At 43.4% G+C, this 16,844-nt stretch overlaps 2 protein-coding genes across 2 annotated transcripts; both read left to right on the forward strand.

Annotated features, from left to right (window-relative positions):
• Positions 1-6,246: 6,246 nt before the first annotated feature.
• LOC148022239 (uncharacterized) lies at positions 6,247-7,263 on the forward strand. Its single transcript, XM_087696722.1, has one exon. The coding sequence runs from the start codon at positions 6,247-6,249 to the stop codon at positions 7,261-7,263; it is 1,017 nt and encodes a 338-aa protein (XP_087552848.1).
• Positions 7,264-9,806: 2,543 nt separating this feature from the next.
• LOC148022240 (uncharacterized) lies at positions 9,807-13,304 on the forward strand. The gene is made up of 3 exons (XM_087697874.1): positions 9,807-11,432; positions 11,803-12,697; positions 13,008-13,304. Exons 1-3 carry the CDS (start codon positions 10,419-10,421, stop codon positions 13,190-13,192), a joined length of 2,094 nt encoding a protein of 697 aa, XP_087554000.1. The 5' UTR covers positions 9,807-10,418; the 3' UTR covers positions 13,193-13,304.
• Positions 13,305-16,844: the final 3,540 nt, after the last annotated feature.

The raw sequence follows: 16,844 nt of genomic DNA on the forward strand, positions 1-16,844 counted from the left end.
CTCATTCATGGAGGTCTGGGAGTCTCTAATCTCCCTCTAGAGTTCCTCTTGGGCCTTGCTTTTGCCTTTCTGGGGCCAGCCATTTGGATGCAGTCCACAAGACGTGTTGTCATTAAAAGAGGTGTAACTCTTTGTAGGAAACTCCGATTGAGGGGGTTTTTGGCTCAATTCGGAGGGGAAAAAGTCCTCTTTGAGATGAGCTATTAACCTTTGTGACAAAAAATGATGAGAATTTTCTGTAATGGATTTACTGTGCCTGTCCTGGAGCAGTTTGGACCCTATCCATAGTGACCCTAGTGCACAAAAATGGGCATAAATTTCAAACTGTAGCTTTGATTGGGGAGGTTTTTGATTCAAACCAGAGAGGACGAAGCCCTCTTTGAGGTGATCTATAGGGTTCACTTCCATATTCAAAATAGAATTTTCTGCAATAAGATCTTTGTGACTAACCTACAGGACTGTGACCAAAACACTGCATGTCTCTTATTGCCAAAGCCTTACATGGATAGAGCATAGTCCAAGGGGCCTAATCAGCAACATCAATAGCATAGTGAGCATACTAAGCATGATTCCAAGCATCATTGCATACCCATCGGCCCTGCCATCAATGCATAAGTACATTCATTGCCATATATCTCTTTTGACTGCATGTACTTTAAGTGTCATACATGGGTGCCATTAGCATTGTGGGGTGTCCAAGAGGGATCATTGGATCAGGGGGAGTGGAGCTCATGGAAGAACCTACACCTTCATACAAGTATCAGGCTCCGGATCATTGGGAGGTGGGCAAAGCTCCCCTCGGGCCGGGTTGTGCACCCCTTCAGGGTCTTATGTGGTAAGGGAGGGTCACCTCTCTTTTGACTTACCACCTCGCCTAGCATCAGCCTTTTTCCTTAGCCACCCGACCGTCGAAGTATACATGGCATACATTTTTATTTAGTAATTAGCATGAGATGCATTGGAAAGGAGACATTTGGCCTTTTCATGAGATGCAAGGAATGACAAAGGTTGGGGGTAGGGGTTATCTTGGCAGTCCGATGACTCACTGCTACTTATCCAATTTACAATGACTATTATTCATTTTGGGCTCATCCAAGATCACAAGACCAAATGGGGGTGAATGTTAGCCATTTCAAGAAGAGGTATGATGCACGCACACGAAGAGGATTGAGCTATTAAACGTGTGCAATCTTGAATCTCTCCAAACAAGGATTAAGCTCAGCAAGTGGCTAAATTGAGAGATTAAGATTAGATTGGCATACCTTTTTAATGCTTGGGAAGACCGTTGAAGCATAAATCATCATGATCCCTGAGTTCTCCATTGATCAAGTCCGGTTGGTTGGGGCATCCATAGAAGAAGACTTCAGCATTCGAATGCTCCTATTGATGAGGAAGGTTCACGAGCTTATCCTCGAGCTTGAGCTTCAAAGATGGGAAGCTTCACATGAAGATTTCATGGCTACCCACAAAGCTTCCATGTGTGATGAACTCCATGTCTTCATCCCGGTGAGAGGATTCATTCAAGGGCTGGAGGGCTTGTGGGGATTGAGCTCTTAGGATTCATTCACGGGATGGAGGGCTTGTGGGGGTTGAGCTCTTAGGGTCAGAGATGGCTTCAATTTGAAGAATCCATGGCTACCCCAAACTGTTCCAAACTATCCCACCTGTTGTCCACCATGGGAGTTGATTTCCCGGGGTCAAAATGCCAGGGGGAAGAGAGGAGTGTGCTGAATCAGTGTCTAGGAGTGGTAGGGAGTGGAAAGCAATAGGAGGAGAAGGGCAGGAGTGCTGGAGGAGGTAGGCAGCTTAGTGCAAAATGCGCCACATTTTGCGGGCTGCTGCTTACTGTCCCAGGTGGGCTGAAGATGGTCACCGAGGTGTTTGCCAAGTAGGGAATGACCTTGGGAAGCTTGTGGGGTGGTTAAGTATTGAGGTCCAGGGCTAGTTGGAGCAGGAAGAAGGGATTTGGGGGTAGTCCACCATGGGAGATTGAGGGAAAAGCTTGATGGGGAAGAGAGAGAATTCTGGAACAAAAAGTAAATGTGGTTTTCCCCTCCTCTAAACTGTTCAACCTCCAACTTAACCGTTTACATCTAGATATGTCTGAGTTTCTAGCCATAGCTCCTGCTTGCTCCAAAAGGCTGAAGTTAACTGTGGTCCTTATTGCTGTACCTGTACCTGTAAGTTGAGTAACTAGGGTTTTTGGGATTTGAAAAGGAAGGAAATAGGAAAGGAGAAAAGGACCAAAGCCTGAAGCTCTGATACCACTTGTAATGAAAGAAGCTGAGAGGAGAGAGGAGAAGAGCTGAAGAGAGAGAAAGAGAGCAAGAAGAAGAAGGGAGAAAACTAGAAGAGGGGAGAGAAAGAGAGAAAAGAGGAGAGAAGAGAGGAGGAAGCCGTGGAAGTTGGAGATGAAGGTGAAGGGTATGATCTTGATAATAACTGGTTGCCCTAATCTGGGCTCTTACACCTTATATACCCCGGCCAGTGTGACTGGGTGTCTAAACCCTAGTTGTTGCGTATCCCACTTGTTACAGAGGGCAACGGGTTTGAAGGGCTTGTGGGAATTTGGAACTAAGTCAATGATAGGACAACCTTGGATTTCCTACATTAAACATAAAAGGGGCAAATAGGCATGCTAAAATAGGCCTCCTTTGGAAATGGATTTCCTAGGTGAATGTGGATGTGATGTGGGTGCAGGAGCACAAGATGCACTTTTGCAATGGTAGTATTTTTTCCTCATCATGATTACAATTGTTTTTTTGCAAGTATGCAGGGTGGAGATTTTAGATGTGCCACATTTATGAAAACCTACATCAAACCTTGGACATGCCCTTGACACAATAAATCTCTATGGCATTAATGACACCCAAACATGGAAGCTTTTTTGTGGATTAATTTGTAGGGGTTGCACATTGAGAAAGGCCTCCTTGTTATGGTGATTTTAATATGGTTGTTAGAGACTTGGATGCTTCTTCACAAACTATAAGACTATGAGAGGAAGAGCTCGAGGTGCGGGCAGCTTTGGCTAATCATGCTCATCTAGTTTATTTGAAAGAATACTTACAACTCGAAGAAGGAATGCTAACATATAACTCATTGAGCTATCTGAGGTATTGGGCAATGCTCAATAGATGGTATTGCATGTTTGGAGGGAATTAGCTTCCTATGATAGATGAGCTCAAGGTGGATCACAACTATTTTTTTGGTCTCTAGGTGGCCCTTGCATTGCATGCCTTTGAGTTTAAAGGATTCTTGGGGAAACATAAGTGGTTAGCTGCTAATCCTAGGCACATTAACTTTAACTATATGCTCACTATATGCTAGAAGAGCCATAAATGTTCTAATTGAGGGCATTTCTTTAGGCAACATTACCATAGTACAACTTGCATTGCCTTCTTGCAAGGACTTTGCTTTGCTAGGGGAGTGAATGGAGCTCAAATTAGCTAAGGACAATAAGAGGTAGAAGATTGAGGGAGTTTGAATTTATGAATTGCTACAAGCATAGTGCATTAGTCAAGCTATGTTGATGAGAGATTGAGAAGGTTCATTTACTCTACAACAAGAGGCTAATTTTGCTAAACATCCTTAGACATGTTCTTATTTCATTAGTGCTTTGAAGAAGTCTAGCCTTGTAGGTTGCTTTGAAGAAATTGTGGGCATTTGTAAGGAGCATTTTCAATCCTTATACTACTAGGAGGGTCCCATGGATATTCAATAATTTGTCAATATTTTAAGGTTTGTTCTTGGTGTCATGTCAGAGGAGGAAAACAACATGTCGACAAGACACTTTTGACTAGATGAATTAGAGGTGGCCCTAAAAATTTTGGGACCTATGAACACCTCGGGTTTGTTTGCATCATCATTGTGGAGCTATTGATCCATATGTCGGACAACGTGAAGGAGGTTACTACTAGGATGATTTATAGGTGCTAGAGCTTGTGTTGCCTACCCCAATCTTGGTGCAAAAGTGTTATTTCTTTGATTTGCAAATAATCTCACTATTTTTCACGAAATCATTGGTGTCCTATTTCTCTAATGGGCATGATTTACAAGATTTTCACCAAGCATATGGCTCTCAATCTATCACCCATCTTACAAAATCATATTTACACTCAATACAAGTTCTTAAAGGTAGATGCTTGCTAGACAGTGTGATGAATGCCATTATGACCTTGGAGTGGGAATTGGAGTCAAGGTGAAAAATTGTTATGATCTAGGTAGACATTGAGATGGTTTTTGTAAGAGTGGGGTAGGGGTCATCAAGAGAACCTTACTCAAAAATGGGTCTAATAGTAGACTCCCTAATATTCCATTCATTTTGGCAAATGAGGGTACTGCCTTTATTTCCATTAATGGCTCCTTGATTGATCCTTTCTAGGTCCAAAGGGGAGCATGCTACAGTTCTCCCTTGAGCCCTTTGCTTTTTGCGGTGGCTACTCATCCAAAATTTTGTCTGTTTTGATAGGATGCTAGAAGAAGGAAAAACTTAGTTGGGCAATGACTTATTAATGATGCTCATAACCAACATGCAAAATTTGGAAAAAGCCTTGAAGGTCATAAGCTTTTGTGAAAAGGTTGTTGGCTTTGAGATCAACTTGGGACTCCTTTCTTGGGTAGCTCCTCATAGTAGGGGCAAGTTTGGGCACTCTAGATACTATGCTTCTATTGGTATGCATTATGCTTGGCTGAAGGAAGTCCTCAATTGCTTGATGTAGGGGTTGAAGTGGACGCTTTGATAGGCAAGCTGCACAATAACTTTTTGGAGTAGAAATCTCCATTATGTTTGATATTATCTTTCATTTTAAGGTGCGGGATTGGCATTTGGTTCCTCCAATCCCCTCCCATCTCCTTGATATGGAAGAGCATTGTGTTTAAATTGCATACTCAAACCATTAGAAAGCTTTTGGATAGCCAAGAGAGCATAGTGGGGAGAATAAGAAGAATCGAGGGAATTGAGGTATTAGAGGCTAGATATCCTAAAGGGATATGGGCTAATAAGATGCTTCTCAAGTTTAGAGTCTTTGCTTGGAGGGTTTTATATGGAGCATTCAATTCTGCTAACAAACTAGTTCGAAGGAGGCCTTTGGAGGGCGTGTAAATGTGGAGAAGAAAAGAATATGCAACACATATTTCTAAATGGTTGCATAACTAGAAATGTCTGGACTAGAGTGGCTCTCCACATGGGCTATCTTAGGAATGAGGTAGAACTTTTGGATATGTGGATTCTTGGTGATAGATGCAATGGACTAGGGTCAACTGCTTTAGACCTTCATGTAGTCAGAGTCTTGACTCTACAAGGGATATGGGAGACAAGGAGGCAGATAATGCTTAGAGGAATTGGGATGGAAGTTAGGCTGGTTTCACAAGGACCGGCGGCAGCAGCTGCCGCTCGGATCCTGCGAACCAGAGCACGCCACGTGCTTGCCCCCTTTCACAGTGGGCGGCGGCAGCAGTGGCTTGCTCATGCCACGTCCCGGCAGGTGCGCCGTGCAGTTGTACCGACCCCCCCCCCCCTCGCCCAAGAGCGCTGCCGCCTGACAAAGATGCCACGTAAGCGCTGATTTCGGCGTTCACAGCTCACTCATGAACATTTGCATTTTCCAACGGTTGCATTTTCCAACGTCTACACATTGTTCAAGGAGCTCTTGCATTTTTTTCCTATAAATTGAAGCTTTGTGTTGTACTTCCTTTGCCACTGTGAAGTCCAAATCAAGACTTGTTTGCCCTTCTATCAAGCAATTTCGGTGACCACCTTTGAAGTTTGAACTTTTTTTTTTCAAGCTTTTATTGATTGCACAATAGATTTATTCAATAGCATACTAACACATTTGCTTCAATTGTGATGTGCAGGTGCAAATCAACAAGGTTTCGAAGGTACTTGCCAATTTCTTTGGCCCTCTTTGGCTTCTACATCCTCTACATGACAACTCTCCACCAAATGGCCTCTCACTCTTCCACCATACACCCTCTCTCTCTCTCCCTCTATCCGCCAAATGGCATTGCTCTCTCTCTCTCTCTCTCTCTCTCTCCACCATATGGCAAATCTCTCCATCATATGGCCTTTCCCTCTCTCCACCATGTGGCCTCTCTCTCTCTCTCTCTCTCCACCATATGCCCTCTCTTTGGCCTCTCTCTCTCCCATCTCTCCAACAAAGGCCTCTCTTTTTTATGCTTGTAATTTTGTTTGAAGGATAAATTTTTGATCATGACTAATTCTTTTTTGTTTTCTTTCAGGTACATTTTATGGACCCTACTCACTCTCAACCATTTGATTCTCAAATGGAGGATGACACACCTCTCTCCCAAATGTTTACATCGCCACCACAATACCCCTTCTCATCCGCACATTTTCCAATGCCTCCTCATGGCTTTACGGCCATGTTAACCTCTCCCTCTCCCGCCTCTCCCTTCTTCTTTAGACCCCCACCTCCAAATGTGGCTTTTAAGCCACCAAGTCCTCATCACGAACTATCAAAAAATTCACCTCCAAATCCAACGAAAGAAACTACACCATCACGAGCCAAAACTTCAAAGAAGCATGGGGCTGACCACAAGGACGAATTGCAAGAGTCTACTTCATCCAAGAGGCCAAGGGCATCCAAGAAGAAGGCGCCAGCAGTTGACCTTACCGAAGACGACGACCTCGACAATAAAAGCAAAGGAAAATGGAAAGATTTTTGGGTGGATCAGCTAATCCACGTGCGAGGTGGCATGAGCCATGAATTTAGCAACCCTCAAAAACAGGGGGTTAATTTATGGGCAAAAGTGGCAGATAAACTATCTGCTACTTATCATGATTTTGACAAAGATAGCAAAGCATGTAGGAAGAAGTGGGCACATGTTTTAGGCCAATACAGGGTAGACAAAGCTCACAATAGTGTGTCTGGTAACAATAGAAAATACACTTGTAAATGGTTTGATGTCGTAGACGAATATTATCACAATAGAGCACAGGTAAAGAGTGTATCACATGCTAGCTCTGTGTCATGTAATGACCCCCTAGACACACAAATAGATGAGGAAAATGAGGAGGGGAAGCCACAAAACTCCACTGCCAAGGTTCAACCTACACCTCCATTAGGACGTCAGGGACCTGCCAAAATAGAGGACTCCTTGAATGAGATGGCCAACACAGGCCGTGCTCTACTTGATCATTTGAAGGAGTCTTCTATTCATCAGGAGGCCACCGAAAACAAACGTTTGGATCTACTAGCTGCCCTCCATGCTACCATGGTCGAATTTTTGAATGCATCAAAATGATTTTGCAATGTTATTTATATCTTCTAGTGTGTTGGTGTGAAATGTTGTAAGCAATGAGAAATCTAAATAATGTGTGTTGCATATTTTTGCAGGTGGACATGGCCATCCCAAGAAGAATTGCATTGTTTTGTGCATGGTTATGCTTTCTTGCGATTACTGAGCTTCTATCACCACCCCCCATGAGTGATGAAGAGTCTATGTTACAAATGTGGTTGTACTTAGTTGAGTGTATGGGTCGATGTATGCATGCAAAAAAAAGTATAAATCGTTGGATAGGGCATACCCGTAGAAAAGCTTGGGCATATCCACGGGCCAAACATTTTCTTGAGCACTTCTTGCTAGGTTCTTACTCAGCAAGCATGTTCAAGAAACGCCTTCGCATTAGTAGAGAGACCTTCCAATACTTGTGTGGCAAACTTGCTCCACAATTGAAGAAAAAACGCATCAATATGCGTGAAACCTTGAGCATTGAGACTCGTGTATCTATTGCTTTGCATAGGCTAGCTAGTGGTACAACTTTGGAGGTCTTAGGTGACCTATATGGATGTGCCACTAGCACAGCTTGTGGCATAGTCTTAGATTTTTGTAGAGCTTTCTTATCATCAGGCCTAAAAGATATGTATATCAAGTGGCCTTCTGGAGCTAGATTTGAGAAACTATCAAGAGACTTTGAGGCCATTAGAGGCATCCCCTATGTCGTAGGAGCTATCGATGGTTCGCACATTCCTATTATTGCACCGAGAGAGAACCATGAGGATTACTTTAATCGCAAAGGGTTTTATTCAATCCTTTTGCAATTAACGGTTGCATCAAATTGCTCAATTTGGGACTATGATGTGGGTTGGGCTGGCTCCATCCATGACTCTTTGAACTTCACAAGAAGTGAACTCGGGCGAAGATGTGTTAGGGGTTTGTTGGGCAATTACTGTTTGGTTGGCGATTGTGCTTATCCTGCACGACCATACATGTTGGTGCCCTTTAAGGGATGTAAGGAAGGCTTATCACACATGAAGTACTATTGGAACTTCATACAATCTAGCACTAGGATGCCTATAGAGCGAGCATTTGGCATGTTGAAGGCAAGGTTTCGCATCTTGCTCAAAAGATGTGATATGGACCTTCACCACGTGCCTAGTCTTGTAGCTACATGTCTTGTCTTACATAATATTTGTATCCGTCATGGTGACTCTTTTGATATGGATTGGGTGCGTGAAGCAGAAGCGTGCTTACAACTTGGCAGTTCGATGGAAGAGGATCAAAGAACAGCAATAACTTCTATGGCCGAAATTCAAGCTATCCGTCCCCTCCAACCAGAAGATGCAATTCAACGAGCACAACAAGGGGACGACCGTGGAGGAAGAACCGCACAACATGATTTCGGATCTGGTGCTAAACGACGCAACAACATTGCAAGATCAATGTATAGGACACATTCAAAGAAACGAATTCAAGAATTCTTTGGTGATAATCTTTCCGATGCAGATACATCCTCATCTTCCTTTGAAGCTCAAGTTTCATGATTTGTAATAACTTCTCATCAGTATTGACTGACATTGGTGGACATAGTATTTTATTTCTTATTATGGTCTATAAGCCTTATAATCCTTTTCTCTCATTATGGTTAAACCTTGTTTGTTTTTTTGGTCTATAAGCATTGTAATCCTGGTCTCTCATTACAGTTAATTTTTATTGTGATTTGCTATTTTTTTGTTAGTTTTGACCTTCAAATTACCAAATCACTTTGTTTGCTTCCGCCGCCTCCGTGTGAATTCAAGGGGCGGCGGCAGTGTGAATACCATTCTACCGCCGTCTCCGTGTGAATTGAAGGGCGGCGGCAGGAGAAAAATGTAAAGTCTTCCACCCGGACAAGGAGTTCCACATCACTCACTTCCGCCGCCCCATTGTGAATCCGCCCTTAGATGGGAAGAAATAAATAGTCTAGCTTGGTAGCTTTTTAGTACAACATATATGTTGGGTATTTGAAGTCGGGATGAGGTGGGTAGCTTTAGCTTTTGCGCTCTTTCAATCCCTGTGAATTTGTATTTTAGATGAGTTTTTTTTCGAAAACTTTATAATCTTTTTGTGTATAGGGTTTTAAATTTAGCCTAGTGGTTTGAGTGTGGGTTGAGTATTGTGGGTGTGTGACCGAGCGCTCAAACCCGGGGTTTGGTGGACCTCGGCAGCACGTATCGATGCGCGTCCAAATTCAAAATTGGAAGGTCTTTTTGGAAAGTTTACAATTCATTAATCCTTGGATATTCTCTCTCTCTCTCTCCTTACTTTCATTTGAGATGCCTTTTCAAAGACACTTTTAGCACTACAAATTACAATGTCGTCTGCATACGCAGACAAGAGACAGGGAGTAGCCTAGCCGCTACGCCCTAGGTATTAGGTAACGACCAATTCCTTTCTCTGTCTCCTTTTCTAAATTCTCATAAAGGCTCGTTTTCTAACGTAGGCCTACCTGGGCTCGTGCAGGCCCCGGGGTCCTGCCCTTTTTGCTGTGTACTTTTGGCAGTCTCTTCTTCTTATCGCTTTATCGTTGATTCTCGAGAATAAGAAGAAGATAGTTTGGTTCTTCGATCTCCATCCAGAATTCGGATCTTCTCTTATTCTCGAATGCTATCATGACTCATGAGCATCATCTGCTCTCAGTCTCTCTCTCTCAGACTGTCCTCCTGTCGTCCACACCAAGCCAGCCCTCCGTTTTAACCCCCCCATGGATCTAGAGGTGCTCTTGGGGTGGTTTAAGGTTACTTGTGATTAATTGTCACATGGATTCAAATCAGGGCCCAATGCCGTCTTTGCCTCTGACCCCTGTCTGGACCTGTCTACCTTATAGAGCTTGACATGCCTTTTCTTTGCGAGCTTCAACATACTTACCTATGATTGTCTGTGACATGGATTCAAATCAGGCCCGAGGCATTCTTTGCCCCTGATCCCTGTCCGTGACAGTGGCAGTCAAGCTTTCAGAGCATGACAGGTCTTTCTTTGCAAGCTTCAACAAATTTACCTGTGATTAACTGTGACGTGGGTTCAAATCAGGGATCAGGCCATCTTCGTCTCTGATCCCTGTCTGGGACAATCAAGCCTTTAGTGCTTGATCGGCCTTTCTTTGCAAGTGTCTACGTACTTTCATTATCCATCTGGTTGCAATGCCAACCCCCAGATCCAATTTGGTCCCCGACACTAATGTTGCCCAGAAGGAGCATGACCCCACCTGCTCCAGCTCCTCCTCCTGCTTCCTCTGTATTATGAAGGACCCCAACCCCTCAACTCGTGCCACCCGCCTCTCGCAATTCTTTAAGCAGCTTCCGAACGACCCCAATGGGCATGGCTCCTCCATCAGTTCCATCTGGAGCGCTGCCATGGCGTGCCCAAATGACCCGGAGCTTGCTGAGGCCGGCATCTTCCAGTGCATGGCTTCTCTCATTTGGAAAGGCATCCAAAACAGGAGATGGCTTCTGAAGGAGCAGAATATCTTCATCCCTTACTATGCAGCTCACATCATTGGGTCATATACCATGAACAGAGGTGATTTTGCCGAGAAGGCTGTTCAGGAAGGTGTCATCCCACCATTGCTGCAGCTTCTTCAAGGCAGACTGACTTGGGTTGAGCAAAGGGTAGCTGTTAGGGCATTGGGTCACATAGCTTCCTTTGAAAGAACCTTCCCGGCCATAGCCACTCAAGGAGAGGTGCTTGAATTGGCAATGGAGCTCGCAGTCAGCTCACTAGACATTGTTTACACTCAATTCATCCGATCTGAAGAAAGAAGGCTCAAATATCACAGGGAATTGCTGACCAGGGGAATGCGAGGTGGACAAATGGAGGCAAGAAAGGGTGAAGAATGGGCTAGCCAGTTGCAGTGCTGGTCTTTGCAACTTATAAACTGTTTTGCTCTCAAGGAGAGATACCTGCCCACCATATGCAGGCCAGGGTTTCTCACTAAGGTTCCTGGCATGTGGGGTGGGCTCATGAATGAGAATTCTCCTGCAGGGATGGGTTTGCTGCTTACAATCTGTCGACACAAGCATGGAAGAAGTGCGGTTGCAGCTAGTGCAGTTGCCATTGAAACACTCTGCAATACAGCTCGGTCCTCTGATGATTGGCAGTACATGGCTGTTGATTGTCTCCTGCTTCTACTGCAAGATCCACATACACGCAGACAGGTAACCTGTTTTGCTACAAGTCAATATCATCCCACAATATCAAAGCTGAGGCAATTTGTCCCGTCTCTCCATAGCGTCTTTGTTTTGTTGTTGTTTATATTGTTGGAAGGATGTTCTTATGCAAGTATACTCCTGTTGTCCTGTTTTTGTTGGATTGGAAGATGAGTGCTTAGTGCAGTTCATGTGCAAAACATCTGCTTGAAGTATCTCTGGACATGAATACATTTTTCAAGTTAATGGAGCACCACAGCTGATGTAACCAGACACCTGATCAAACGCTGTTGAAAGCTTGATAGGATATTGCTGAGGCTGAATGTTGTGACTAGCTCCAAATTGTGCCCATTCTGACTTCTCCATGCACTCTATGCAGATACTCGATGTTGCTGTGGTACCTCTTTTAGATCTTGCAGTGTTGCCATGCTTGGGGAAAAGAAAGAAACTTGGAAAAGTGATTTTGGACACACTGCTACAACAGGACATTCAGTCGCCTATGCCTTGCCGAATCTCTAGTTGGACCAGGTATATGCTTGATGAATTTGCTGCTCAGCGGCAGAGGTTGAAATGGGAAAGGTCTATGTCCAAAGATGATCTTCATGTCAAGCAACAAGCGGCACATGTGGTGAAATTAGAAGGGAATGCTAGATTCTCGGCTGGAGATATGGTTGGAGCAGTTTACAAATATTCAGAGGCACTGTCTTTATGTCCTTTGAGGGCAACAAAGGAAAGGGTAGTGCTTCATAGTAACCGTGCACAATGCCATCTCCTTCTTCAAGATCCTGAGGCTGCTATCAGTGATGCAACTCGAGCTCTTTGTCTGTATAAACCACTTAATGGCCATGGGAGGAGCTTGTGGAGAAGAGCTCAGGCATATGAATTATTGGGTCTGTCAAAAGAAAGTCTCTTAGATGCCATCATGTTCATCAATGAATGTTCAACTGGAAACCCTGGAAGCATCGATGCAGCTGTACCAGACTATGCAGAGAATTTAGTGAAAAAGAACATGAAAACTACTTGGTTGTTCCTTGAAGCAGCAAGAAGGCATGGGGATGCTCCTTTTGAAGCAGAATATGTTGAAACTAGCAGGGTTGAAGAATTTGAGGGAGGGGATGACTCAGAATGGGAAACTGCAAGTGAAAGCGATACAACATTTCTGGATGATACAACAGATCAAGGATCGTGTAGCAAAGATGAGGCAGAGAGTGATTTTCAGCCAGAGAAAGAGAAATTGGAAACTCAGATGCAGAAGCTTGTGTCTTCATTTAAAGGTATTTTAAAAATTTGTTGGTGCTGTCCAATCTTTTATTGTGCCTAAGACTGTTTGTGTTTGTCTAGAAGTTAGTTCTTATATTCTGTCCAAGTTTTTTTGTTAAGATACCTTGTTATAGGCTGTGCATTATGCATATGTAGCCCAAAGTATACGCATCACAGTCTGTAGCTGGCACATACATGCATACATATCAGTGCCAAATACTTTGATCACTTACATGTACATACAAAGCTCTTTGTTTGGTTAGGAGCCCTCTTTTGAAATTGATTTCTTTGTTGGAGAAAAACTGACTGTTCAGTATTTTGCAGGCATGGGAATTAAAAGCCAGTTGCCTTTCGAGGACAATCCTGTGATGGAGCTCAATGAAAAAAAAGAGAGGAAGAATCTTCCACTGGACAAAGATGTACTGAGAAGAAGGATATACAACCTGATTCAAGAAAGGACATCAAATCAACAAGCAACAGTGAAGCCATTCATGAGCAAGAATATATAACTTGTATAGCAGCATTTAGGGTGTATAAACTTTGGAATGAATTACATTTATTCTATGATATTAGATTTATCATTGCCACGCATTTGGGGCCTTTCAAATTTACTACAAGTCTCTTTACATTTGAGTGGCTTTTGAACTCGATGCTGTTTTCAATGGGCTTTTGGGATATTGTTAAGGAAACATTACTCTGCAAGGAGGATCCATTTCGGTCGGTGGCGAATAAAACCCTAACTCAGATTTGTTTGGTATACACATCAGTTTAGTGAACACTATCTTTGGAACCTAAATCGTTTTGCAAAAGGTGTGGCTGGTTATGTTTCTTAAAAGAGAATACAACAAAGTAGAATTGCCCAACAGTCTAGCTGGAGCTGTTTATGAATCAGAAACAATTCATATAAACGGGTGGCCATCCTGTAAGGTGAAGAACAGGCCATGGCCACCCCAAGTGTGAACAAATTGTTACCAAAGCTTCCATCAATGTCGAGAGCCCCCCTGCAGCTGTGAGAGTGGCCATCTTGTAAGGTGAAGAACAGGCCATGGCCGCCCCAAGTTTGAACGAAGTGCTTCCAAAGCTCCCATAAGTGTAGAGAGCCCCCTTGTAGCTGCTCCTAGCGAGTACCAGATGATTTTCTTGGCTGAAAATCATCTGATGCTGTGTGCCTTTTAGATGTGCCATCTTGTCAGGCTTCGTTTGATGCGATGTAGTAGGCTCCAGTACTGGACATGAGCCAGCCTCGATGGTGAGATTGTATCGTGCATCTCTACCTTGCATAGGAGGTGGCGGCCCTGATTGCCAACATAGAGCCCCCCGTGAGAGACCCTTGGCTGCTAGGTTCTACTTGAGGTAGTAGTTAGCAGGCAACTCTTTACACCAGCTGCGCTGCCTTACACGACCATAGGCAATGCTTCCGAGTCTCAAGGCGCTGTATTGGGTTGTGTTGGCAACCTCCATCTTGCTGCATCTCGGGCAACCAACTGCCAACTGCTAGAGTCTCCTGTGCCACAAGCCATAGGAAGAAGGAGACTCCTTGGTTGCTAGCTATCTCTGAGACATCGCCCAAAGGTCTGGCGGAAAGCATCATCATGCTATGCTCTACCCAACATTGGTGTGTGATGCGACCAAGTCCATGTTGTCCTGCATCAAGGCATGCTTGCCAACCCAAGCTATGTAGGCAAAGAATCTCATGGCCTCTGAGCGGCTCCTGCAGCAGGCCGAAACCACTTACTTGGATGCGAGTCCACCTCATCTAGGGCATTGCCCTCCCATCTCCAAAGTTGCCACTCCTAGATATTTGACAATGCAATGTGGATTGAGCTGACATGACTTCCCTTGGAGGCCTATGACTCTGATCCTCCTCTAAGAAATGATGGGGAAGTTAGGACCTTGTTGCCCTTTGTCCAAAGCTAATTAGCCACCCTCTTGCATTGAAAGGTGTATGGGGGCACCTCTAACTTTGCTCGTGGCTCATATTGGGATGCTTGTGGGTGAAAAATATGTTGCTCACCCATGCCCTAGGTGCAAAGGCTCTTGGTGAGGCAAGGCTAGCCAATGTTGGGGCATTGTTGCATTTATAAGAAAATTGGAGGATAAGTAGAGTACATGAAATTTATAAGGAAGTGACAAACAAACAATGCAAATAATGCAATTCTTTAGATTTATAGATCCACTAAATGCCAATCATCTTGCGATCCTTTGGACAAGCTACAAGGTCCCAAGTGTGATTAGGCATGATGTAATCATATTCCACTTGCATGGCTTCCATCCACTTTGGATTCTCCGTAGCCTCTTCAAACTACCAAGCTCTTGTACTTTCTTCAGCTCTGCCTCAATGCATAGTTGACCAAATGTGTTTGCGCCCTCCTTTGCGCTTCTATCCTCTTGGATTGACATGAAACATCTTGAATTTCTTCAATTATTGGTGGATCCTTGCCATCCAAGAGATGAGATCCTCCATAGCCTCTTCAAACTACCAGGCTCTCGTACTCTCTTAAGCTTTGCCACATCAATGCATAGTTGACCAAATATGTTTGTGCCCTCCTTTGCTCTTTTATCCTCTTGGATTAACATGTCTCTTCTCATCAGTAAGGTTAGGGTTCTTTGTCTCTCTTTGTTTCTTTTTTCACTTGTCCTACTCATCAATAGGGTTAGGGCTCTTTGTCTCTCATCTCTGTCTTTTTTTTTACTCTCTTGAGTATTGTTCTCTTTAGTCTTTTCATTTGGTAATGGAAAGGTGGGCACATACTGTGATGATAAGATTTCTTGTAAGGACACTCCAAGACTGATGGTCACAATGCGACTCAATGCACTACTATAATTGATAATGTTATGTTTTACTTTTGTGGTGTTGAGCTTCATTATTGGATCCTTCAAGAGAATTTTGCAGAACTGTATTAGGGATTTGGTAATGCATTCAAGCTAGAGGGCATGTTGGGGTAAAGGCCAATGAGGTTAGTTGTCCATCTTACCCACTAACCCTAAATATATATGTGCATACTCATTCTTTATTCTTTTAGTGATAAGGCAATAAGATGCTGCTCACAAGAGATATATTGGAGGGACCACAAAAATAGTTTTGATGTGTGTGTGTGCGCGCACACACACGTGCAATCTTTATTCTCCTTGTAGCTCCAACAATTGATATCAGAGTGGGAGGGTGTCTGCAACTAGTGCTGCATCAAAAATCATAATGATATTTGTTTTAGGCAACTTGAGGTACTTGAGTGGTACAAGAGATATGTGCATATGCTTTGGGAGAGCAATGGTGTACTTGGATACACAGACACATACTATGCAAGGAATATTAGCAATAGAAAGTCAACCACAAGATATGTCTTTACCTTATGTGGTGGTGTAATCTCATGGATGTCTTGCTATAGAAATGCGTGGCATTATCTACCATTGAAGTTGAGTATTTTGCAGCCACAATGGTGGCATACAAAGAAGCCATATGTCTCGCTTGTTAAGTGGAAGACTTGGGCCTTTGTGAAGACATACCATTTTTGTAGTGATGGTCAAAATGCCATCATGTTGGCAAATAATTGTGTGTTTCATGTAAAAACTAACCACACAGAAGTGAGATATCACTTCATTTGTCATGTGCTTGAAAATAAGTGACTTGGGCATATCAAAGTTCATATTGATGATAACCTTGCAAACTTTCTCACCAACATTTTTCCCTTTGAAAAATTTACACATTGCAAGGAGTGACAAGATAATAAAGTGCTTCTCATATCATAAGAGAGCCATTAGAGGCACCACAAACATAGCATCTCCTCTCTCTCACTGTGTGTGTGTGTGTGTGTGTGAGTGAAACAACCATTTTGGCACTATAACTCTAGGATGGTTGGTGTAGGCAAATACGTGATGAAACATATTTGCGAGGCTTGTGGTGTTCTTGGGATCTATTATACTTTCTTATTCTTGCCTTGAACCCTAGTGTCTCCTCTACAAGCTCTATGGTAAGTTCAATTCTTGCTTCTCACTCTCCAAATTGTTGGCTATACTTTAAGGAATAGGTGAACCTATTGGGCATGGAATTCAAATTATGGTTTTTTATGAGAGTTGTGCATGTCATGAAATGAATGTGAGTTGCTATGGCCCAAACGTATTTAGCTAAGCCATAACTAGCTACTATGAGCTTTAGAGTGGTCT

Source organism: Lygodium microphyllum, chromosome 17 (genome assembly GCF_053477565.2).
Source record: "Lygodium microphyllum isolate KBCC chromosome 17, Lygodium_microphyllum_v1.1.10, whole genome shotgun sequence".
Classification (NCBI taxonomy): Eukaryota; Viridiplantae; Streptophyta; class Polypodiopsida; order Schizaeales; family Lygodiaceae; genus Lygodium; species Lygodium microphyllum.

Bases quoted from the DNA above. Each gene is read 5' to 3' on its own strand.
- LOC148022239 (XM_087696722.1), top strand. From the start codon at position 6,247: ATGGACCCTACTCACTCTCAACCATTTGATTCTCAAATGGAGGATGAC.
- LOC148022240 (XM_087697874.1), top strand. From the start codon at position 10,419: ATGCCAACCCCCAGATCCAATTTGGTCCCCGACACTAATGTTGCCCAG. The intron at 11,433-11,802 runs GTAACCTGTTTT...CACTCTATGCAG, and splicing joins ATCCACATACACGCAGACAG to ATACTCGATGTTGCTGTGGT. The intron at 12,698-13,007 runs GTATTTTAAAAA...AGTATTTTGCAG, and splicing joins GCTTGTGTCTTCATTTAAAG to GCATGGGAATTAAAAGCCAG.